At 38.1% G+C, this 24,329-nt stretch overlaps 1 protein-coding gene and 1 long non-coding RNA gene across 8 annotated transcripts in view; one reads left to right on the top strand and one right to left on the bottom strand.

The window, feature by feature from the left end:
* Positions 1–482: 482 nt before the first annotated feature.
* FMR1 (fragile X messenger ribonucleoprotein 1) overlaps positions 483–24,329 on the top strand; it is a 48,339-nt gene continuing 24,492 nt past the window's right edge. For 2 of the 7 annotated variants that reach the window (XM_065556709.1, XM_005299009.5), the window contains exons 1-9: positions 492–963; positions 11,016–11,068; positions 12,643–12,736; positions 15,073–15,144; positions 15,444–15,592; positions 18,007–18,100; positions 18,189–18,305; positions 23,238–23,408; positions 23,500–23,578. In XM_065556709.1, coding sequence (XP_065412781.1) covers positions 913–963; positions 11,016–11,068; positions 12,643–12,736; positions 15,073–15,144; positions 15,444–15,592; positions 18,007–18,100; positions 18,189–18,305; positions 23,238–23,408; positions 23,500–23,578 — 880 coding nt within the window. In that variant the 5' untranslated portion in view covers positions 492–912. Of the gene's footprint in view, positions 964–986; positions 1,079–11,015; positions 11,069–12,642; positions 12,737–15,072; positions 15,145–15,443; positions 15,593–18,006; positions 18,101–18,188; positions 18,306–23,237; positions 23,409–23,499; positions 23,579–24,329 lie in introns of those variants that run through there. The other 5 variants (XM_005299010.5, XM_005299008.5, XM_065556710.1 and 2 more) reach the window with 5 other exon arrangements.
* The window catches only part of LOC135973464 (uncharacterized), a 41,986-nt gene continuing 25,541 nt past the window's right edge, over positions 7,885–24,329 (bottom strand). Inside the window, exons 2-3 of the long non-coding RNA XR_010590300.1 lie at positions 12,609–12,699; positions 7,885–8,021 (exon numbers count right to left, since the gene is read on the bottom strand). This is a non-coding gene — a long non-coding RNA (uncharacterized LOC135973464). The remainder of the gene's footprint in view (positions 8,022–12,608; positions 12,700–24,329) is intronic.

The following is a 24,329-nucleotide window of genomic DNA, read 5'->3' as shown; positions in this document are numbered from 1 at the left end:
GGCACTGAGAGGGGGTTAGAGCCCCATAAGGGCCTTAACAGCACCTGCCAGGGTTTAATTCAGGCCAAACCGGAAGTGCGAACCCCCTTATCAGTCCACGCGCCCGAGGTGCTGCAAAGGGCCTTCTCCTGGCCCCGGGCTCCCCCGCACAGACACGCCGCTTCACCAGCCGTGCGGCTCCACAGCGACGCCTCCTTCCTCAGCCGCCATCTCCCACTAGCCGTCCCCTCCCTCCGGGCGGCCGCATCAGCATCCGCCCTTCCCCCACGCGCCCCACCGTCACCAGGATTTCTCTGGACTATCCCCCCCGCCCCTATCCTTCGACGCAAGGCCTCCCCGGAAAGCCGGGCCGGTCACCGAGCCGAGGGGCTCCTTTGAAAGCCATGGTAACCCGCGCCTTCCCGGGTCACAGGGCCTCCTCAGCGGGCGTTCCCATTGGCCGCCGCACACGTCGATGGCGTACCGCCATTGGGTGGCGATGCAGTCGCTCAGGGCGCGGGCGGGGCGCCGTAGCGCCGTGAGGTTAGGTTGCGTGCCGCCGCTAGCGCGGCTGTGTGTGTGTGTGTGAGGGCGGGGTGCGGCCGGCTGGCCGTTAGGTGGCCGCGAGCGGGGTGTGTGCTCGCGCGAGTTAATTCCCCGCCCCTCCCCCCCCTCCGTCGGAGCCCGTCACGTGATGTGGGTTTAATGTTTACATTCTAAGCGGGCGCCCCTCTCCCCTCTCCCCCGCGCGCCGCCGGGTGGCGACCGTTTCGCTTTCATTTCCGGGCAGCCGCGGGCGAGGAACGGAGCCGACGAGCCCCCGCCCCCACCCGTCCGGTTACGGAGCGAACCGAGGCTCCACTCCCCCCTCCCCCCGAGCGAGAGAGGCGGTGCCGGGCCTGGGCATCCCGCACCGAGCCGCCGCGGCACAACATGGAGGAGCTGGTGGTGGAGGTGCGGGGCTCCAATGGGGCCTTCTACAAGGTACCACGCGCCCGGGCCGGGCCTCCGCGGGGGGGGCTTGGGCAGGAGGCGGCGGCTCCTCCCGCCTATGAGGAAAGGAGAGAGGCCTGGGCTAGACGGCGGCCTGGGAGAGCCGGTTCCTCCCGCCCCGTACCTGAGGGGAGGGGGCGGGGGACGGATGAGGGAAGCCGCCTTGGACAGAGGGAGCTCAGGGGCCCGGAGGCTTCGGGCCTGTGAGACCTTCGCCCTGTGGGGGCAGGGAGGCCTGGGCTCGCCGCTCCCGGTGTGCGGGGAAGATGAAGGGGGCACGGCTGGGGCTTCTCCCCTCCTAGCGCTGGGGGGGGGGGGGATCAGCGGCCGAGTAGAGCCTCAGCGCGAGGGGCCTTGCGTTGCACCCCGGCGAGCCCCTGCCGGGCGGGCCCCCGGAAGCTCGTTAACGAGGCATTCGGGATGAAACGCCCCCCCCCCCCCCCCCCCGCCCAGTGGTGCTGCTAATGCCGCGGCCAGAGATGCCCGCCCCGACGTGGGTTGGAGCATCCCTTGGCCTTCAGGCCTGCCCCGAGGTCCTGGAAACGTTACTGACCAATACGGCTCCCATTGAAAATGTGGTTTTGCCTATTTGATGTATACGTGGTGGCGTGTGTGTGTTGGGTGTTGGGGAGAGCCTTCACTGAGCGTGGAGAACACACACTGCCAGCTATTCCTGTTGATTGTTACAGCGGCTAGTATTGCCCCTGTTGTTACATGAAATGAGCATTGGTCAGTATACAGTAGGTCATCGTTTGGGTTGTAATGGTCTGTGATCCAGAAGATAAAAAAAAAAAAAACCCAAACCATTAGTAAAACTGGGTTAGGGCCTATTCCCATTAGAGTCAACTATAGTGGATTCAGGCCTTTGTCAAAATACAACTATCAGAGGGGTAGCCGTGTTAGTCTGAATCTGTAAAAAGCAACAGAGGGTCCTGTGGCACCTTTGAGACTCAAAGGTGCCACAGGACCCTCTGTTGCTTTGTCAAAATACAGTTAACCATAATGGGCCTGGTCTGTTCCTGCAAGGTGCTGAGCACTCCATTCATATGGGTGTTGAATGTTCTTAGTGCCTTCAAGAATTGGGCCTAGTATTGAGTAGTGTCCTGTGTTTCTTAATAAACTGGAGATGGATAGAACTGAATAGTTCATCACATATTATAGCATGAAAGAGGTAGGAAGGAAGCTCAGGGACCTAGATAATATTGAGTTCTAGTGGTCTAAAATGATGCCAATATATACAGGTTTTTAAAAGTTCATTCTGTTTAAAATCTTTGGTTTTTTTCCCCTTAAAATATCTGGAGGGGGATGTTTTAATATTTGGTGCCATCTCATGTGTTTTCATAGTGAGAAGAGACTATGAGTGCTAAATAGAGCATCTGTTGGGTTTGCAGTGTTCCAGTTGAAATCCCAGATCTGTATATAGGTACCAGGAAATAAAATATTGAGCACTCACAAAAGTCCCTTTTTTCTTTTCTTTGTCTTTTCTTTATGGGGTTGATGATTGTTCAAAAGATAACTGAAAATATGAAGTATGGATTTTAAGAATTAAAGATGTAGGGTTTTTAAATGACTGTAGTTTTGTATCTAGTTGTTTACCAGTAATTAAATACATTATATACAGTAGGCAGGCTTTGTAGAATGAGGTCATTTAAAACATATATTCTCTCTGGTTAGTAACTGATTAAAAGTATATACTACTGTGACAAGATTACTGAGAAGAAATAAAGCCAATTTCATGTACTTTATTTGAATGAGATCAGTGCAGAAAGTTCTCAGTTTGAGAAATATTGTAAATTTCATGATCCCTTCAATTTTTTATTTTTTTTTACACTAGAGAAATAAAATAAAATGTGCTGGGTTACTTGATCACCTGATATATAAAAATATATATTTTTTTATTACCAACATTTCTGGTCCCAGAACAGGTTAGGTGTATGATGAATGAAAGGTTTCGTTGGTTCATGACTTACTCTGTTCCATAAACTCTGAGTTTGTTTACTAAATGTGAACATCATTTAGTACATCCACATTATTTTACAAACATTTCTCTTAACAGAAAATTATATTTTTCTTATATTTTAGAATTCATATAAACTCTTTAGCAAATAGGAAGGGTAAATAAGAAAGGTTTAAAATGGCAAGCAAAATGATCAACTCTGACCCAAAGGTTACTTAGAGGAAACAATACATATATTATAAATGTAGAAACCAGTTCTTAAATAAAAAGTTATTCTCAAATGTTTAAGGATTAGTATTTAACAGAAAAGTCATAGTTTATCCAATCTAGTTATAGCCTCTTTATATTGCCATAATATCTGAGCCCCTTGCACTTATTGATTAATTTTACATGCTGTCCTGTCAGATGTCAGTATTATCTCTATATTACAGATGGGGAAACTGAGGCACTGAATGAACTGGCTTGCCTAACATCATATTAAGTTTGTGATGGGGGCCAGGAACAGAACAGCTTAAACACAAGACTATCCCAATGGGAAAATAAGAAATTTATTTAAACAGCATCTTGATGGATCCCTCTAGAGTTATAATATTGTAAAACTGTTCATCATTTCATTTTATGGTATGTTAATATCTAGTGATCATCCTACAATTAGTACTATAAAGTCACCTTAATTCACTCTGATTGGAAAACCCTTAGCAAAAATACTGTAAATACATTAAATCAGGATACATGCTAATATGTATGGAGTACAAGACAAAGGATAAAGACACTTACTGGCATGAGTTAGGGAATGGCCATGTTATTTATGGTGGTAAAGCTTGCAAAGAATTATTTAGGTCATCCCAAATGAAGGTCAGTAGTACCATCATATCAGTAATACCAGCTATTAGTAATACTACTTTTATGCCATATATATTAAAATAAAATGTTTTAGTAATATTCTGGAGAGCTTTTAAAAATGTTGGATATTTTTTATCCCTTTACGAAGCCAAGGTTGTTTTTAATACCAGTTGTATTAGTGGAGGGGAAAAAGGTAACTTAAAATTGGGGAAGCTTTTGTTTGTGCTGTGTCTATTACAGTGGGGCCTTGGTCTGTTTGGCATCTAATATTTACTTCAGTATACACACTGTTTAATGATCTAAAATAGGTTTTATAAATCTTACTGTCACAAACTTAAGGGCAGATACCTCATAGCTTGTCATAGCTAGAAACGAGTACCAAATCACATTTTAAAGGTAGGATTTCTAGCTTTCAAATGGGTAAAGCTCTCTGGCCTGGTTTTTTCAGAAGTGATGAGCACTCTGAGCTCTTATTCACATTGCAATGGGAGCTGAGAGTGCCCAGCACTTCTGAAATGTAGGATGCTTATTTCTAGAGATCCTTGTTGACATGAGATGTTGAACTTAGAACAGTTGCTGGTCCCTGATCTAATATTGTCACTCAGACCCGTTCAATTGTGGGTGGATGTTCCATGTTTGTGGATAGAAAGCGTTTTTTACACTACGTTGTGTGTATATTTTTCAGTGGCTGTTTTAAAGCTGTTCAGAGGTTTGTAGCTGGAGAAGAGCCTGACCCAAAACCTCAGATTTTGAAAATCTATGAACTTTAGGCATATTTGAAATCAGCCTGACTTTTGTGGCTTGGACCTGAATCTCTTTGGAAGGTTAAAAATGTTAAGTGCTGGCTGATATGGCATTAAGGGGCATAGTGCAGGTAAAATAGTCAAAGATGCAAGATAAATGCATTTCATCACATGGACATCACTAATATATGTGTGCTGTACAGTGTTCTTTTATTTTAAGAGAGGAATACTTAAGTACACTTACAGTTTTTGAATTTTGTGTGTTTCAGTGTGGGGCGTTATCTAATGGAAAATTTATACTAGGGAACAAATTAATAGGGTTTAACCCACTTGTTCTGCAGCCTCATATACAAAATAATTGGTGATGTTTTAATGTCCTTCCCTCTAAACATTTATTCCCTGTCAACGTACTTTAAGAGGTAAAAATTGCACTTGAGGACAGTGACAGTTTTAGAAAATTGTGTTCATTTCAGTTACATACGGAAAATATAAAGGATGCTGATAATATATCTATAGTTAATTTTTCTACAGTATATTAGAGAACTGATTTTAGTATAATATCTTAGTACTTTATATTTTCAAAGAATCGTACAAATATTAATGCCCTCTAACACCTCCACGAAGTAGGTAGATCATTTTTATTACCCTATCTACAAAATTAGGATAAGTGACTTGTTGAAGGCTGCTCCCTGAGCTATTGACAGAAATATGATTTAGAACTAAGGAGTTCTTGGCTTCCAGCTCTATGTTCAATCTTGAAAAGCATGATGCCTATCCATAAGTAATTTTCTGTAATGAATACAAATGCAGTAGAAGGCACAATACAATATACAAAGTAAGACATTCAGTAGTGTACTTGTTTCAGTTTTATTTAGTTTTACTGAAAATTACCAGTGTTAGGTCTTTTACTGTGTTCATAATCTTTAAATGCATTCTAAAACTATTATCGCTTAATCCCATCTCCCATAATATTAGTCTCACATGTAAAATTGATACCAACATAATATGTTGATTAAAACTGGCTAAGTTTTTCTCCTAAAGTAGGTGTGTCTTTGGGACTTCTGTTGCAAGGATCAAAGAGGTCACTTAAAAAACCACTTAGGATATACTGTGAGCATATTCAATTATTGTAATTAGATAAGAAAATGTTGTATGCAGCTGTTTAATGGGATCAATCCTGTGCCAGTGGGGTTGAAAAGCAGTCAGGATATTCCCTGAAAGACACTCCACTTCTTCCATTATCTCTTGCTGTTGATATACTATTAGCATCCTGTCAGTCTGTAATGTAGATCCATTTTTGACCTCTCCATCCACTTCCTGTCTGTGGCCAAATCTTGCCATTTCTTCTTCCATAACATTATTAAAATCTGCCCCTTTTTAAAATTTCCCAATGGTTCAATTGCTTGTCCATTGTCTCAGTGACTACAGTTTTTATTTTGGATTTCTGGATATTTAACTTGTCTCCATCCATACTGCTGATGTTAAAATCATCTTTGTCATTTGTTGTTTTAATCCCGTCACATCCTGCAGAATTCCCCCCGGCTCCCCATTGTAGTTCCTTGTCCTTTCTTTCAAGGTTACATAATTCATCCCCAACAGATATCTCCAACCTTGTCTCCGTTTGTCAATTCCCATCCCCTCCATCCTTCTAATGGTGCCAGCCTGGACATTCCCTTTGTTTCCTTCCCCTGCTGCTCCTTTGTGACTTTTTGCCATTCTGCTACTCTATGTGGAATGCCTTTCCCAGGCTTGTTAGCCAAATTGGCTCACTTTTCTCTTTCTGATTCCTTTGAAGAAAAAAAAAGTACTTCAGCCATCCATGAACAGCGAATTAAATGATAAATTTAACTCCCCTAACACTTAATGTAATAGTATGGTCAATATGTGCATATGCCATACTGAGTAACTGACCATTTTTCTTACTATAACCTTTATCTCTGCTCTTCTCTTTCTCTTGGACCCCTTACCCTCTTCTGATCTCCAGTTATTACATCTGATTTTACACTTTAAACTCCTTGGGACAGGTACCATATCTTTAATTGTTCATGTGCCTACTCTTGAGCACTGAAATAATAAATATATTGGTGTTTACAGTAGCATAACATTTACATTTGTAAAATGACTAATAATGAAATTTAGGCCATACTATTTGGATCACTGAAAGTAAAGCTTTATTTTGCAGAGTTTGGGAATGTTGACATATTTGAGACCTCGTAACATCACAATATGTTGCAGGGACAGGTTTTATTTATTTATTTTATTGATGTTACTAGTGTGAAGCTCAGGGATTTAATGTTATTCAGTTGCCATGATGAAAGTGCACCACATTTAAGTTTTTCATGTAGGGTAGAGTGAACGACTTTAGTTATGTATTATGCGCTTTCTGTTTTTGTGCTCTATAACAGTAAGGGCAAACCTTTCTGCTCATGAATTTCTGGAAAAAAAAAATTGATACGGCCACTAATAATGATCTAAATGTTTTTCTCATGCTCTGTTCCTCCCTCCCCTAACTTCTTTCTAAACATCATTCCTCTTGGTGTTATATCTACTCCAACCTTTTATCTTCTCCCTGTTTTCCCTCATCTTAGTCTCCCTCTACCTTTAGTATGTTTCACACTCTATCTGTCATGCATGTTTGCTCAGGCTAGTCTGCCATCCCTCCTTACCCATACACCTATGAGCCTGAGATATACATATCTCTGCATCTTTATATTCCAGTTTTCCCAATCCATCCCTGCAACTTATTGATCTGTGAACAGTGTGGAAACTCTCTCTGCACTGTTCTCGCAAAGCCTACCTACTCTGTTTTCAATGGGAGTGGATTTTATTAGTTCCTTGCACTAGAATGCATCAGTTACTATCCTCCATGGCCCCACTGCCACTGAAATTTGGAACTGGACTTAAACTATACATTTTTTAACATATTAGTACATCAGTACATGTACCATGTATATCATACTGCTGTGTTTAAGCTGACATGCATTTTAAGAAACCCTGCCATTCTGTGCTTGGGCAGAGGTTTTGTGGTCCCAGCTAAAATATTTTGTCAAGCATTTTTCTCTTTATAAGTTCTATAATACTGAAAATTAAAAAAAAAAATTCAGACTATCATAACTTAGCTGGAGCTGCTTGTTTATGCTGTGGCAAAACCTAATTTTTAATTGAATTTATTCCCATGACTAACTCTTTTAAACTAAGTATGAACTGAATTGATTCATACCAATTCATATAATTCTCAACAGTGCTTGCTGTTGTGCAGGTACACTCAACATTTAACTTTATATCAGCTTTGGGATTAGGTGCTTTTTCCTCTGGACCATCTGATAGAGGAACAGGGGAAGACAGTGATAGACATTAGAGAGATGTGGCATCCACACATACTCTTCATGCTTCATTGGACATCACAGCAAGAGCAGTTGCATCTGGGTATTGCTCTTAATCAGTGTTCCTGGCTTAAGCATTCATGTCTCTTGGTGGAGGCTCAAGCCACATTGAAGATTTCCTTTCTGTGGAAAATTCGTATGGTAAGAAAACAGATGAGACTCCTAGAAAATAATTGATGCTAAATCCTCTGCACAATCTCTGAGTCATCTTCAGCCAAGCTAGAAAGGTTCAACAACCTCCTCTTTCTGCTACCACAGACAGTAACTATGGCAGGGGGTTACCATTCAATCTACTGGAACTTCAGACTAAAGGCTATGAGAAGAAAGGGAAAAACATCCCTCCAAAGGTTATTGTCCTAATCAGTTGCTCATGTGACCTTCACTTTTTCCAAGCAAAACATTTGGTGGATTGTTTTAAGAACACGGAGCTTGTCTTCAATTTGACTACCCTTCTTTCTGTAATTCTCTTTCTAGGGCCATTTGGGCCGTTTCCTTATGGGATGTAGTGGAATTAACACATTGTTCTGGCAATTATTGAGTGTGGATAGAAGAGCCAGTTACTCTTTCTGCTACCCACCCAACCCTATCCCAGTTCACTCCATGCCATTTCCTGTATTTTTCACGGACCATGTTCAGTGCTTAGAACAGCTTCAGGAGTCCTTAAAGATGGTGAAGTGCTTAGCATTGTAAAGGGAAAGACTTCTACTCAGAGTGTTTCTTCATACTAAAAAAGACATATAGCATTCATCCTATTATGGTTCAAAGAAAACCAAAAAGATTAATTAAGAAGTTCAAGTTCTTCCTGCTGACACTAGCATCTGTCATTCTTACTTTTCCCCTCAAGACTAGTTTGCAGCTCTTGATTTAAGATGTATATTTTCATGATGTAATCAGATAATTTTGATAAGATTATCTTTGCTTTTGCATAGGTGACTATTACTAATAGTACATAGACCTGCTCTTTTGCCTTTCTGCAGAATTATAAGTTTATACAAAATGTTTGGTAGTAATTGCAGTATACTTCAGATGTCAAGGCATCCATGTCTGTTAATATCTAGATCAATAGGTGGTTCAGACCTGCACATGTCAAACATTTGAAAATGTGTTCACTGTTTCAGAATGGGGCAAGTCTATCCTAATATTTGTCAAGTGCATATCCTTAATTGCTGCGGCCCTGAGCTTATCATAAGCCAAGACACAGGAAAGAGGGATATGAGATGTATGCAAAATTTGCAATAACTGCATGGGTGTATGTGAACCTAAAGTTCTGTTGTTTTAAATAAATACTATTTCTGTACCTATCTTAACATGTGTGAGACACTGAGCTCTGATGTTAGATTTGTTTTCTGTCATGCCAGAGAAAAATATTAACTGTAATTTTGGTATGTATAGAAAGGGAGGCTTTGTAAGTGATATGGCCCAATTTTATAACCAATTTGTGTCCTTTCTGAAGGTACTTCGATATAAATAACTTTAATGCTTCCTTTAATGTTCCTTGAGTGCTTTAAAGGGTGGGCATGCTGTGAAAGGAGCTCTTTTTCACTTTGCATTGACCTCAGCTCAAAAGAGATTGAGTTCATTGCAGGTTATTGAGTCAGTATTGAACTTCCTGCTAGAACCAGGGTTGTACTCATGTACACCTATGGCACTTCATTTTAGCAGTAGTCCCTCTTGATGATCTTGTTTGATACTTAGGTGCTTCTGTTCGTAAGAAAATACTTGGGAGTATTTTCTAAAAGACAAATATTGGAAGAAAAGTGAAGTTACTATGGAATCTGAAGTATAAAAGTGTCCCCTCATTTCACTAGAAGTCTCAAAACTGGGGGAAGGTTAAATATTCCACGTATTTGGTGTAAATAATCGTTAACGCTGTCAATGATCTAGTTTATTTTCATTTTACGGATGTGCTAAAAATACCTTCACTGTTAATAGAACAAACTAGCATAGTCCTTTCATTCATGTCCCTTTTCCCCATCAACGCTCCTGAATACACACATGAATCAACTTCTTATATGGACACATGCAAGCAGAAAACCCATCAATTATCATAGATTTTCGACACAATTACATTTATTTATTTCTATTTTAGACACTTGCAAAAGTTCTTTTGTAAGCATTTAGTTAGTGGAAGAAATTTCAAAATTTCTACCCCACTCCTTTCCACATAACCACGATTATCTGGAGGCTCTGAATAATACTATCTAACTTTTTATATAACACTTTTCATCAGTACATCTTTAAAGTGCTTTACAAAAGTGATGAGTATCAATATCATAATTTTACAGATGGGGACACGGAAACACTGTGAAGCATGGAAAGGCAGAGATACTTTCCCATGGTCACCCAGCAGGCTGGTGGTGGAGATGGGAATAGAATCCAGATTTCCTGAGTCACAGTTCAGTAGGCCCACTAAAGTCTTTTCCTTCTTATACTAAAGGAGAATCTTAGGGATGAAAAATGTACAGAGCCACCACCTTGGGAGGAAATGGAGGGAAGGATGTCCCACTTGAATTAATTTGAAAGGCAGTTGCTGAGCGCCAGGCAATAGGATTGAAGGGAATCTGGCTAAAGCTTGGGTGAATTGGGTATAACTGGGTCTTGTTGGTGTTACTGGAATTTGTTTTGGGGTGAAAAGGGAGATGGGGAGGGAGCTGAGAGAGCTTAGTACTGGGATATGGGGGTGGGGAATAAAAATTTGTTGGGATTTTTGATTTACGCCACAGTTCTACAGTTAGAACTACAAGAAATGTAGAATTTTAGGCAAACCTTATTAACGCAACATAACATAATGCGTTTAACATTCATACATTCTGTTTGTATTACACACTGTTCCTTTTAAGATGTGAAAAGAAAATAGTGCATGTATGATTTGAGTACTGCATAAGCATATCAGTGTACTGTGTGGTGCCCATAAACCAGGGGAGTACAAAGATGTCAGCAACTTTGTCTCTATATTGCCATCTTCTAGGAAAATACTGCAAAATTAGAGAGCGCAGCTGATTTTAAAACAGACTTAATTTTTTGTTTCAGTGGTGTCAGTGGAAAAAAGAAGCTTTAAGATGGCAATATTTTTAAAATATAGGCGCTATCCATAATTCTACTATTTTTTTCATACAGGCATTTGTAAAGGATGTACATGAAGATTCAATAACAGTTGCATTTGAAAACAAGTAAGTGTACTGTTGATGTTTTTCACAATGTTTAAATCTAATACTGTGTTTATTTAATGTGTCTAACTTAGTAATACATAAATAGTGCTTTTTTTCGGTATGGGTAAAAAAAATGTAAAACATTTAAAATCTGAACGTTTATGCTATTGCTCTTCACAATAAAAACGATAGTATTTTATTTTAAAATTTTACCTAGGAAAGATGTAATAAAATAAGTTTGTTTTGTTAAAGGCAAAGGTAAACATTGCTGCATTACTAATATTATGTATTGTGTCTGGATGGCTCCAAAGCAGTTCCATGAGTTCAACCAGTATCTCTTGTTAATGGAGATGTTAGACTCACCAAATTATTACAGAAGTTATTCTGAGTTGATTTTAAAATGTAGCAGCATCAACACTGAGGCCTATGGCAGCCTCCTTGCAAGAAATCCATGTGCTAGCCACCCCTTTCCATTTTTTTAAGAATACATGCCCTTAGAGGCATGTAAAAGAGAAAATCTTTGTAATATTCTGTATTTATATATCTGTTGTGTTTTTTTTTTTAATGGAGGAAAATAATGTACACCTCTATAAACCTTCTCCAGCATATATTTGTGGTTGAGGTGACATCACTAAGTGTATGCTTGGACATTCCTTGCTAGCGTCTGTTAAAACTACGGGTGTTATAAGATCCGAGGAAAGAGAGCCTTTTGAAGGGATGCTTTTAACTTGTTATACTTATGTCTGAAAAAAGAATTTACATACTCCTCGTTCTTCATACTATCACTGTTAACTGAAATTAGAGAGAATTCTTCTTTTGTTATTACTTTGTTCAATACTCTGTGTATAGTCAATTTTACTATTTCTCCTATAAAGTCATTCAACTTCCCCTATTAATTTGTTTGGTTCTTTCAAATAGCAACAGGGAAGTGAAAAACACATTTTTTAAAGATAAAGAAAAATGTGATTGTTAAACTAAAATAAGTTCTAAAATCTGAAACTTAACTTTTTTAAAAAAATTAGCTAGATTTTCAAGCTGTCTTTTTCTTTAAGCTATTGTGCTTGAATATCCATGTTAGCCTGGTTATAACATGCATACAGCACATATTTCTTAAGTTGATGAAATCTTCAATACTTTACTGCACACCTTTAAATGGTCAGTGTTATTGATATGTTCTACTCAGTAAAGTTTGTGTTATTTTTTAAATAGAAAAATAGAAGAATTTGGAATTTGTTTAGTATAAAAATAGAACTTCTAGGTGTTTGGCAGTATTGTAAGCAAAATACTGATTTTTGGGAAGAATTATTTTGTGGTAAGGGAACCAAAAGATTTTTCTGCTGCCTCCAGACTTCAAGAAGGTCCCTGATACAGTTTTAATACTTCTATTAGTTTTAAGATGCTTAACTACATTTTAAAAACTTTTTCTGCAACATTTCTATAGTAGATTCTGTTAGTTTAAATTTCATGATGTTTTTGTGTGAAAATGTATGGAAAGTAAAGATGTGAACTTTACAGGTAGAAAACACTTGTGGTCATCCTTTTAAAAAGAAAGTGAAAGTACCTGGGCCAGTCTATCACTGTGTTTTTGTTTTCAGCTGGCAGCCAGAGAGACAAATTCCATTCCATGATGTGAGGTTTCCACCACCTGCAGGCTATAATAAAGATATAAATGAAAGTGATGAAGTAGAGGTATGTATTATGTTTTAAATAGCTGATATTCTAAAAAGGTACTAAGTAACTGGGAATAAGTACAACACTATGCCATCTGATTGATATCAAACGTTAGAGAAGATAATGTTGAGTCTACTTAAGAGCTTCTTTTGACAGTTGTAAACCACATCCGTGACACTTGAGGGATTTGTATGCTATAGTTATTTCCCTGACCTCCATGGTAATGATAGCAATTGGCTTACAAACAGTGCTGTAAATTAGATCCTCATGTCTTCATTGATGAAGAAAAGTGTGTGTGTTAGTATGTGCTTGGGTTTGAATCATGTTAGCCAGAACTGTTTCCGCTGTAGTATAGACAGGGCCTATACATATAAAGTAAAACCTCAAGATAAATAAGCAACTTTGTAATGTATCAGAGGGGTAGCCGTGTTAGTCTGAATCTAAAAAGCAACAGAGGTTCACTTGGTGTTCACACCTCAACTGCTAGCAGAGCACCTCACCCTCCCTGATTGAACTAACCTCGTTATCTCCACACTGATATATACCTGCCTCTGGAGATTTCCATTACTTGCATCTGAAGAAGTGAGGTTCTGACCCCCGAAAGCTTATGCTCCCAGTACTTCTGTTAGTCTCAAAGGTGCCACAGGACCCTCTGTTGCTTTTTACAACTTTGTAATATGTACTAAAAAATACCCTCGGTGCCCATTGATAACAGACCTGCCAACTTGATGGGTTTTCAGACCTTCCTATAGATCTCCGGGGGAAACCCATCTGCTTGTGATTTTAGCTGTCTTCCTCACTTCCCCAATTGATTGACTGGGAATGCAGAGTTGATTTTTGGGCGGGGGCCCCAGAAATAATTGTGTGACTGACAGAGTGAGAATTAATTGATGTGGAGCTGGGAAGCGCACATTTAATTGACCCAGGGTCAGCTCTTGGATTGCATCATTGACGTACAGCTGGGGATAGACAGATCTGTTGCTGAAGGGGCACAGAACTATTCATTTCAGGGTTTATGGGGAAACTGGAGCCATTTGCACAATTGGGCAGTATTTTGTTCAAATTCATGTAATTGAATGCCAATTAAAACTTGTTTTTGTACAGGATGTTGGCAGTAATGTGATGGATTATGCAGCGGTTCTCAAACTCCATTTCACCTTTTTCTGAAAACAAAAATTACTACATGACCCCGGATGGGTGGGTGGGGGCTGGAGCCCGAGCCCTGCTGCCCCAAGTGTGTATGGGGGAGCTGGAGCCCCGCTGCCCAGAGTGTGGGGAGGGCAGAGGGAACCCGAGCCCCACCGCCCCGAGTTGAGGGAGGGAAGGCTGGAGTACTCTGGCTTCGGCTTCAGTCCTGGGCGGTGGGCCTCGGGCTTTGGCTTCAGTCCTGGGCCCCTTCAAGTCTAATGCTGGCCTCGGTGACCCCATTAAAATGGGATCGCAACCCACAGTTTGAGAACCATTGGGTTATAGCATGGTATTATTGAGTGGGGGAATTTTCAAAGGCACAAAGAGCAACAATCAGTAGAAGTTGGGTACCTGACTCCAATTTGTGTTTTGAAGCCAGAGTTAACAGTTGGCTGATTAAACATACTATTACTTCTTCTTTCAGTCTTACAGCATTACAATTTAGAAAACATAATATACAAAAATTAAGGTCACTCTAATATTACCCATCCGACTTCCTTATTTTACAAGTTTAAACTTCTTACTCCTTTCTTAAATGTTGTCTAAATTTAAAAGTTTTACTGGTATGGCAATATAGCTTATTCTGGTTCAGAGAGCAAAATAAACTATGCCAGCAAAACCACTTCTTTGCTGATAAAACTGTCTGCACTAGGGCTTTTGCCACAAAGCTATGATGTATAAAAAACGATAACATAAAATCATCACATCCCTATTTGACATTGCTATGCTGGCAAAACTTTTTAGTATAAACCTGCCTTTATTGATGTTCTGAGAAAGGTTCAATATGTCAATGCTGACTATAATATTGTGCACTGGCATGACCCGTACAGTACCTGCACGTAATTAGAAGAGTTATAGATGAAAATGAAATATTAGCTGGCGTATAAGTCAGAATTCCTTTGCTTTTTTGAGTAATTCAGGATTGTCCTGACTTTTGCAGATTCATATAGGCTATAATTTTATATTTGCTGTGGTGTTTGAACTAGGCACTTTGTTTACATTTTATGGATCCTATATAATTTACTGGTTTGAAAAGTTCTTGCATAGCAGGGACAGATTTAGTGGTAATATCAGTCATGACTTGTGATGTGCTTTATGCAAATTCTACACAAGTTTCTTTAACAGTTCTCATCCTTCAGTGTTGTACATTATACTTTTTTGTTTAGGTTTATTCCAGAGCAAATGAAAAAGAACCATGTTGCTGGTGGCTGGCTAAAGTGAGAATGATAAAGGGTGAGGTAGGAATATATATACATACACACTTCAATTTTCTTGTATTTCTCTTTTCTTTTGCAACTGTCTGGACATCGGATTTGAAGTTGTTTGTTTCTCTCTTTAAATTTATTCTTAAGTAACTATGTAGGCTATCCCATTAGTAGGAAGTTTGATTTAGGAGTGTCTTTTTACCTAAAACTAAAAAAGTGCAGAGTTTATTTGCACAATTAATGAATACTTCACACTCAGTGCAGTCATAGCACAATTCTTGTTCTTGTCATTAAACATGTAGCTTGGATGATTTTATTATTTTTTATATCAGTTTTATGTAATAGAATATGCAGCCTGTGATGCTACATACAATGAAATTGTCACAATTGAGCGTTTAAGATCTGTGAATCCCAACAAACCTGCAACAAAAGATACTTTTCACAAGATCAAACTGGAAGTGCCAGAAGATTTAAGGCAAATGTAAGTACAAATCTGTTTGTATACGTAATTTATTTTGAAATTTTGCTTGAATATGAGAACTCAGAGAAGAGGGAATTGAAAATTGTCATTAATAGTTTAAATGAGATTTTTCTACATTATCAGATGAAAGTGCAGAAAATGTAGACATTAACAATGTAACAGTTTGGACCCATTTCAGGAATTAATGTCTGAAGTGGTACTGCAAGCCTGCAGAAATAAGGAATTTTTTTTCTTTTGGGTTTTCATTGTCTTGAACCAGTATAGAACCAGACAGATTTTGTGTTGATTTTTGTTTCATTGTTCTACTGTTTTCTGATATGAATAGGGGAAAAAATGAATTTGGTAAGAATTGAATGTATCTTATCAAGTTATTTGAAAATTACATGAAAATACTTTTTTGAACTTGATAAGCAACTGTATATGACAAGTGTCTATATAAATACATGTTTAATGGCTGAGGAAAATGCCATGTTGCATATTAAGGGTAGGTTATTTTAATGGTGAATATATGGATGAAATAGTTTCTGCCATTACTGATTATTATTCAATTATCTATTGGCTTGAAATAAGAACAACTAATTGTGAGACTTGTAGAATACTGACATGAAATTACCTGAGAATTCCAGAGAATGTAGTTCAGAAACCTTGGTTGAAACTCTGACTTCCCTTTATAGCTTTAAAAGATAACCCAAAACAGAACTGGAGAAGGGGTCTTATAGAAAGAAGCTATTCTATTGCATAAGACTCTCGAAACTTCAAAATTATAAGCTTAGTGGAATATTCTGTAGTCCACTTAGTGAACTCCTATGCACCTTGCTGCCACCCATTTTATTGAGTAGAGAACTGGATGCATTTACAGTGCTTTCATTTGTTGTATCATCAATTCTGGCAGCAAAATATAGAATCCTAAATCCTCGGTCCTAACAGATACATTTAAAAAAAAGACAGCTCAGGGTCTTTTATTTATTTATTTATTTATTTAAGTATTTAAGATTAAACAAGTCTTTTAAAAAGATAAGATCTTAATGTTTTTTCTTCTAAAAAGCTCATCATTTCACTTTTTGAAAGCAATGTTAGATGAATCTATCATGTGCAGGAACAACATATGAGCTACAATGAATTACATGGAAATAATTTCATCTCAGATTTCTGGTGAATCATAAACTTTTGACATTTTAACCTGAGCGCTTCTACTGAAATAGTTCCTTACTTGAAGCTCTCTGTTTTATTAAATTTAATTGAAAATTCAACTGGTCAATCAAATGCAGAATAACTGTATTTAATATAGTTTAGATAAAGTTTAGTAAATATTTTTCTGAAGTACAAAGCTAAGACTATAAAGCTTGGTTATGGGAAAAATGGGTGAAAAAAAATCTTACTATTCAACCATTATTTATATAAGATACCACCACTTATCTTAGATTATTTTATGAAGAGAACCCTCCTGAATCACTTGATGAAGAATTCAGCGTTTGCTTATATCAATACAGTAGGTGGTGAGAGGAATCTAGTGAAAACTATCCTCCTCTTCCCAAGTGATAAATTGTTCAAAATTAAATGTGGTGGTTATCACAGAAATATGGACATGTAGCCAGATATAATTAAAATGTAAATGACAAAACTTAACATTCAGAAATGCAGAAGAAAAATATATTTTACATAAGACCAAAGAAATGACGTACATTTCAAGGTTCTAATGACACTTTCTGATGGTTGTCATGAGTCATTGTGTTGGAAGCCTTTATTGATATGTGACTGAATTGGATCCAAAGTATGTAGTCTTAAATCTACTATACCCGATAGAATTAATAATAGTTCCTTAATTTTTTCTTTAAATAATCAATTATATTTCTACCATCAATTATCAGTAATGTTCATTTAATAGAAATATATTATCCTTTAAACAAGTTTAGTGTGCACATACCCACACTTGTGAAGACCAAAAAATACGAGGAATACTAATCTTTTAATCTTGCTTAGCATCTTCATAAATTACACATACATGCACGTCTGGAAAGACAACTGGAATATCTCCTTTTACTATTTTCTATATTTGAATTCGGAAGGAAGCTTTGCCTTCCCCCCCTTGTTTTCCACCTCCCCTCCCCCAAAGATTGTCTACATCCTTTACAGAAGAAAGGAGTATCTTTAAGTTTAGATTCTTCACACAGCAGATTTGAACTAGCTTTTTATTTACATCTTTCCTATAAAGATGCTAACTCTGGTTGCCATATCTACTCATGCCAGTAGAATGATAGTTTTCAGATATTAACTTAGCATTCCTACAGAACTACCCTTGTGTTCTACAAAGAAAATATTTTACCATTAATAGTTTGAAAGATGATACGTTTTATGGTTGAGCCACAAATGCATCAAATAAACATTCTGTAAATATGTAACATTTTTATTCTTAGGTGTGCCAAAGAGTCTGCACATAAAGACTTCAAAAAGGCAGTTGGAGCATTTTCTGTAATATATGATTCTGAAAACTATCAGCTTATCATTTTGGTAAGTACTATTTCCCTAACTACCTATTGTAAGGGTTTGTTTGAACAGTGGATTAATCAACTATTTTGTTTTTTTATCAATAACGTAGTCCATCAATGAAGTAACAACAAAGCGAGCAAATATGTTGATTGATATGCACTTTCGAAGTCTTCGCACCAAGTTATCTCTGATATTGAGGAATGAAGAAGCTAGTAAACAGCTAGAGGTATGTTATCTGTTTCTCCGTCAGATAACCCGAATACTGTACTGAAAACACTTGTGCATTTATAACTGGCAGGAGTTTTTTACCTGGGTGGTGGTATAATTAAGTACTACCAGTATTCTCAGTGTTGTACCAGGTGCAGATAGAGATGTAGTCCCTGACAGAGGGATTACAATTTAAGGGTCTAATGTGGTATCCAGTCCCACTGGAGTCAGCAGGGGTATGTGTAGGAGTGAATAATTGCTTCATAGCATTGGACCCTAAAATGCCAAGATTTGAGAACACTATGCTGGGGAATCCAGAGATTTGTGATAATTTAGAACGTTTGTTTTTAAATATAGATGGGAGTGGCTATAGCATGGCATTGATGTGGGTTAGTGTTTGAAGCCCTCAGAGAAAAAACAGGTTTCCACATGGGGTTTTAAAATGTTGAGGGTGGGAGCCAGGAACTCTGGAATATGAAGGGCTTTAGAGTGTGGCATAAAAGAGAGCACAACAATGAATTGGAGAAGAAAATGAAGGAAGGCAGAGCAAAGGGTATAGTATTTATAGTCAGTAGATACACCATTCACAAATCATCATACAACAAATATATGACATACTATATTATGATTTAAGAATGTTTTGAGTGTCTGGAAGCTTACTTGTGTTTGTACATGGGAAAAGAGTGGGCAAGCAAATACTTATTTCGTTGTAAAGTAAATTTTCTTACTTTCCTAAGTGTAAATCAAAGCTCATACCCACATTTGTAAAGAATTTTGAGAACTGACAAGAACTTATTTGTTATCATGATCATTATTACTATTTAAAATTTCATATTGGCAAATGGCACCTCTGTTCTATTGTATTGGAGCCTATATTTTCAGAGGTTTTAATTTCTCATTTTAGCTTAAAGTGAGAAGAAACTCATGAAACATATTATAGTGCAGGACTTCACAACTCACGGAATTCAACTGACAAGTGAATTACATGAATGTTCCTGTTGGGTTACATCCCACAGGTTGAGAAACTAAGGGTACGTCTTCACTACCATATCGGCGGGTAGCAATCGATTTATCCGGGATCGATATATCGCGTCTCGTTAAGACGCGATATATCGATCCCTGAATGCGCTCACCGTCGACTCCGGAACTCCACCAAAGCGAGCGGCGGTAGCGCAGCCGACGGGGAAGCCGCGGCCGTCGATCCTGTGCCGTGTGGACCCCAGGTAATTCGATCTTAGATACTTCGACTTCAGCTACGCTATTAGCGTAGCTGAAGTTGCGTATCTTAGATCGATTTCCCCCCCCCTCTCCCCCCCCCCCCCCCCCCCCCCCAAGCATAGACCAGCCCTAAGAGTAGTACAATTTTGACAGCGCTAGCACCAAGCCATGAGTTAGGAAAAGAGCAACTCAACTCCCGCTGTCCTGCTGACCTTTCCTGACGCCAACTACAGCCCCCCTGCTCCATTCTTTTTCTCTGTCCCCTGCCCATGCAATGTGAGGTGCTGGGGAAGTGGTGCTTCAGAACACAGCCTCTTGACGTGTTACTTCCCCAGAGCTAATAACTGTATGGGTAGGAAGCAGAAACACTTCATTCCTAAACTTAATTCTCCCTCCTCCTTACACACACCAGCTATCACTGTCATCTTTCAGCTTCCACTCAAAACCAGCCATTGGCTCATGCTGTTACTTCAGTTCTGAAGCTCTTTGCAACCGCAAAGGATTGGCGAATTTCAGTGAATCCTGACAAGAAACCATGAATGGATTTGGGGTCCTGGGTGGAAAACAGTTGAGAATCCACTATAATAGTGGGATAAATCTATAGTTGTAGTATAGTGGGATGAAACTTGGCTGTGATATCTATCAACAGTTTATTTTTTAAAATGGCTTAAATGATTTAAAGTGACCAGAATGTACCTTCTTCCATGCATATTTTTTTTTTTTTTGCCAGTATAAATATCCTATCTCTTGGCAGTGCTTACTTAAAACAGTTTTATCATGGAAATTTATTTTTGTTTTGTATTGTGGATTGCTACTTATCATGTACACTTCCATTAACATGGTAGTAACTCAAAATAAACTGTGATGTATAAAGAAGAAGAATTGTTTCATTTGTTTTGTATTTGTCTTAAAGATCCATCATATGCTAATATGACTAATTCAGTGAACCGCAAGAGATCAAAAAGCCAATTTACTATCAGTAGAAATTGTGTTTTCCTGAGTCCCAGTTCTGCAAACTTGCCTTCAGATCTGAAAGTTGATTTTTAGTTTTTCTTTCTGCAAAATCTCCAGTTAAAAAAATAAAAATCTGCAGACCATTTTATGCCAATAGTTACGCCTGTATAGCTGCATTTAAAACTAATGGGACATGCAAAGATGTAACAGTAGTTAACTGAAGACACTTGCACTGCACAGGTGTAACTGAAGGCCCAATTTGGCCTACAGAATCATTATTACTGCCCTGCTGAGACAGGGTGCACATTTTATCTTGTTAATGGTACATGATTGTCAGAATAAAGCTATTCACATTCTCTATTGCACCTCTCAGCTCTTTACTCTGAGTTTGGACTTTCTTTATCTGTGGAAGTGCTAGGGGTGATTACTAGGGCTGTCGATTAATCACAGTTAACTCACGCGATTAACTAAAAAAAATTAATTGCAATTTTAATTGCACTGTTAAACAAGAGACTACCAATTGAAATTAATTAAATATTTTGGATGTTTTTCTACACTTGCATATTTATCTTGTATTCTGTGTTGTAATTGAAATCAGAATGTATATTTTAATTACAAATATTTGCACTGTAAAAATGATAGAGAAGAAATAGTAATTTTCAGTTCACCTCATGCAAGTACTACACAGCAATCTTTGTCCTGAAAGTGCAACTTAAAAATGTAGGGTTTTTTTTTTGTTTGTTACATAACTGCACTCAGAAACAAAACAGTGTAAAATTTCAGAGGCTACAAGTCCACTCAGTCCTACTTCTTCGGCCAATCGCTAAGACAAACAAGTTTGTTTACATTTACGGGAGAGAATGCTGCTCTCTTCTTATTTACAATGTCACCAGAAAGTGAGATCAGGCATTTGCATGGCACTTTCGTAGCCAGGATTGCAAGATATTTACGTCCCAGATATGCTAAACATTCGTATGCCCCTTCATGCTTTGGCCACCATTCCAGAAGATATGCTTCCATGCTGATGACGCTTATTTAAAAAAAAAATGTGTTAATTAAATTTGTGACTGAACTGCGTGGGGAAGAACTGTATGTCCCCTGCTCTGTTTTACCTGCATTCTGCCATATATTTCATCTTACAACAGTCTCGGATGATGACTGAGCACATGTTGTTCATTTTAAGAACACTTTCACTGAAGATTTGACAAAACACAAAGAAGGTACCAATGTGAGATTTGTAAAGATAACTACAGCACTGTACCCAAGATTTAAGAATCTGAAGTGGTTTCCAAAATCTGAGACGAACGACGTAGGGAGCATGCTTTCAGAAGTCTTAAAAGAGTAACACTCCGATGCAGAAACTACACAATCTGAACCACCAAAAAAGAAAATCAGCCTTCTGCTGTTGGCATCTGATTAGATAATGAAAATGAATATGCATTGGTCCGCACTGCTTTGAACGGTTTTTGAGCAGAACCCATCATCAACATGGACGCATGTCCCCTGGAATGGTGGTTGAAGCATGAGCATATGGCACGTAAATATCTTGTGACGCTGGCTAACAGTGCCATGAGAATGCCTGTTCTCACTTTCAGGTGACATAAACAAGAAGCGGGCAGCATTATCTCCTGCAAATGTAAACAAACTTGTTTGTCCAAGTGATTGGCTGAACAAGAAGTAGGACTGACTGGACTTGCAAACTCTAAAATTTTACATTGTTTTATTTTTGAATGCAGTATTTTTGTACATAATTCTATATTTGTAAGTTCAACTTTCATGATAAAGATTGCATTACAATACTTGTATTAGGTGAACTGAAAATACTATTTCTTTTGTCTTTTTACAGTGCAAACACTTGTAATCAAAAATAAATATCAAGTGAGCACTGTACACTTTGTATTCTGTGTTGTAATTGAAATTCGTATATTTGAAAATGTAGAAAATATCCAAAAATATTTAAATAAATGGTATTCTATTAACAGTGCGATTAATTTTTTTTAATCGCTTGACAGTCCCAATGATTACTGTACCAAAATCCCTAGGGCTTTTGTCATCTGTCAAACTCTTGTTCACTTCTGCAAACTCATCTATTTTTGCATTGTCTTACATAGAAATTGATTCTTCATTTTTGCTGTTTGTGGACAGTATGTATTCATACAGTTTATTTTGTCATGGTCGTAACTTTGAAGCTAGGGACTGTTTGAGCAATTACCATTTTTTTTCTCAGATTTTCACGAGGGCACTTTTTCTGTGTTTTGGTTTTTTTTGGATCTTTCAACTTTACTATCTTGTAAAAACACACTATCTGATTTCTTACCTGGATCCGAAAATGACACATTAAGCAAAAAGATTCCACTTTTTACCACTGAATGACACATTTGATAGATGCAAACCATTTATGAGGCAACTTCAAATATATATATAGTGGTAAAAAGTATTTCTAATACTACTAGTATCTAGATTTATTTTAGGATTATTATACATGCAGAGATGTGTATTTTTGGAGAAAAGAAGACTTAACTGTAATTTTTCTTCTTCTCCTTACCTTTGGGATTACTGTCCCTACCCTTCTTAGCTCAAAATTTGGTGAAGGCTTCTGTCAGTTTGTCTGGTTTTTTTTTTAATTGTACATGTTTGGCAGTTTCTCCTTGAACTTCAGAAATTAACTGATGTGGAAAATAGGAAGGTAGCCTAGATATGTATCTGGTTACCTAAATCAATGTAAACTGCTATACTTTTTAAAAAATCAAAGTTAACTGGGAATGCATTCTTTCTTTAGAGCTCAAGGCAGCTTGCATCACGATTTCATGAACAGTTTGTGGTACGTGAAGACCTAATGGGTCTGGCCATTGGCACTCATGGTGCTAATATTCAACAAGCCAGAAAAGTACCTGGTGTGACTGCTATTGATCTTGATGAAGACACCTGCACATTCCATATTTATGGAGAGGTAAGCTTCCAGACAAATAATACAATTTAATAAAACTAACATGCTCTTGGAAAACACTGAACCCCTTTTATGTTTTTTTTCTATTTTTTAGGATCAAGATGCAGTGAAAAAGGCAAGAAGCTACCTTGAATTTGCTGAAGATGTTATACAAGTCCCAAGAAACTTAGTAGGTATGTCAGTTTTGGAGTTTAGCTCTGAAATGGTAGAAAAACATTAGTTGAGAATTGTTTTAACTTTTAGAAACAATACAAGGAGGACAGTCTAACATTTTGGAGATGCTTGTTCTTTTGTTTTGTGATTGGGTTTTGGTTACTCTTATTGCATAGAAGTTTTCAGCTCCCTACAGAATCTTGTGGAAAGTTTTATTAAAATATATTGGTTTTGCTAAGAAACTGAATCCTGATTCACTTGCCCTCAGTGTACATAAGTTTACTAGAAATTAAGTTGAGAAACCTTGACTTAAACAATCAAATGAGTCACCAGGGAATATGACTCTCCCACAATCACTTTTTGATTGCAATTGTGAAAATCCATTGTATAGAGAAAACAGACCTTTTTGTAGATTTGTATTTAGCAGACAGTCTTTGTTTACAATTACCCATTCAGTTACTTTAATATTCCTTGTCACTTGTTTTGGTATTCTGAACCAAAAAGGAGCTTTCCAACTAGAAAAAAGGTGAAAAAAGTAGGTTGGTTTCTATATTGTCAAGGATATACATGAATTTCCTGAACGATGTTGAGAAATATGGCTTCTGCTATACAACAAGCTATCGGGCTTTTTCACAAAATTTCCTGCTACATTTATCTTTTCTATTGCCCTTTACCTGTGAAGCTTTTATATAGGGACAGCAGTGGAACTAGGAAAAGATCCAGATACCATCTAATAGCAGTTTTCCAATAAAAAGTGTTAAGACTCTAAAA

The sequence above is a fragment of the Chrysemys picta genome, chromosome 9, assembly GCF_011386835.1.
Source record: "Chrysemys picta bellii isolate R12L10 chromosome 9, ASM1138683v2, whole genome shotgun sequence".
Classification (NCBI taxonomy): Eukaryota; Metazoa; Chordata; order Testudines; family Emydidae; genus Chrysemys; species Chrysemys picta.
Note: the sequence above shows the minus strand (reverse complement) of the source record. Positions and strands in the feature narration are given on the sequence as shown.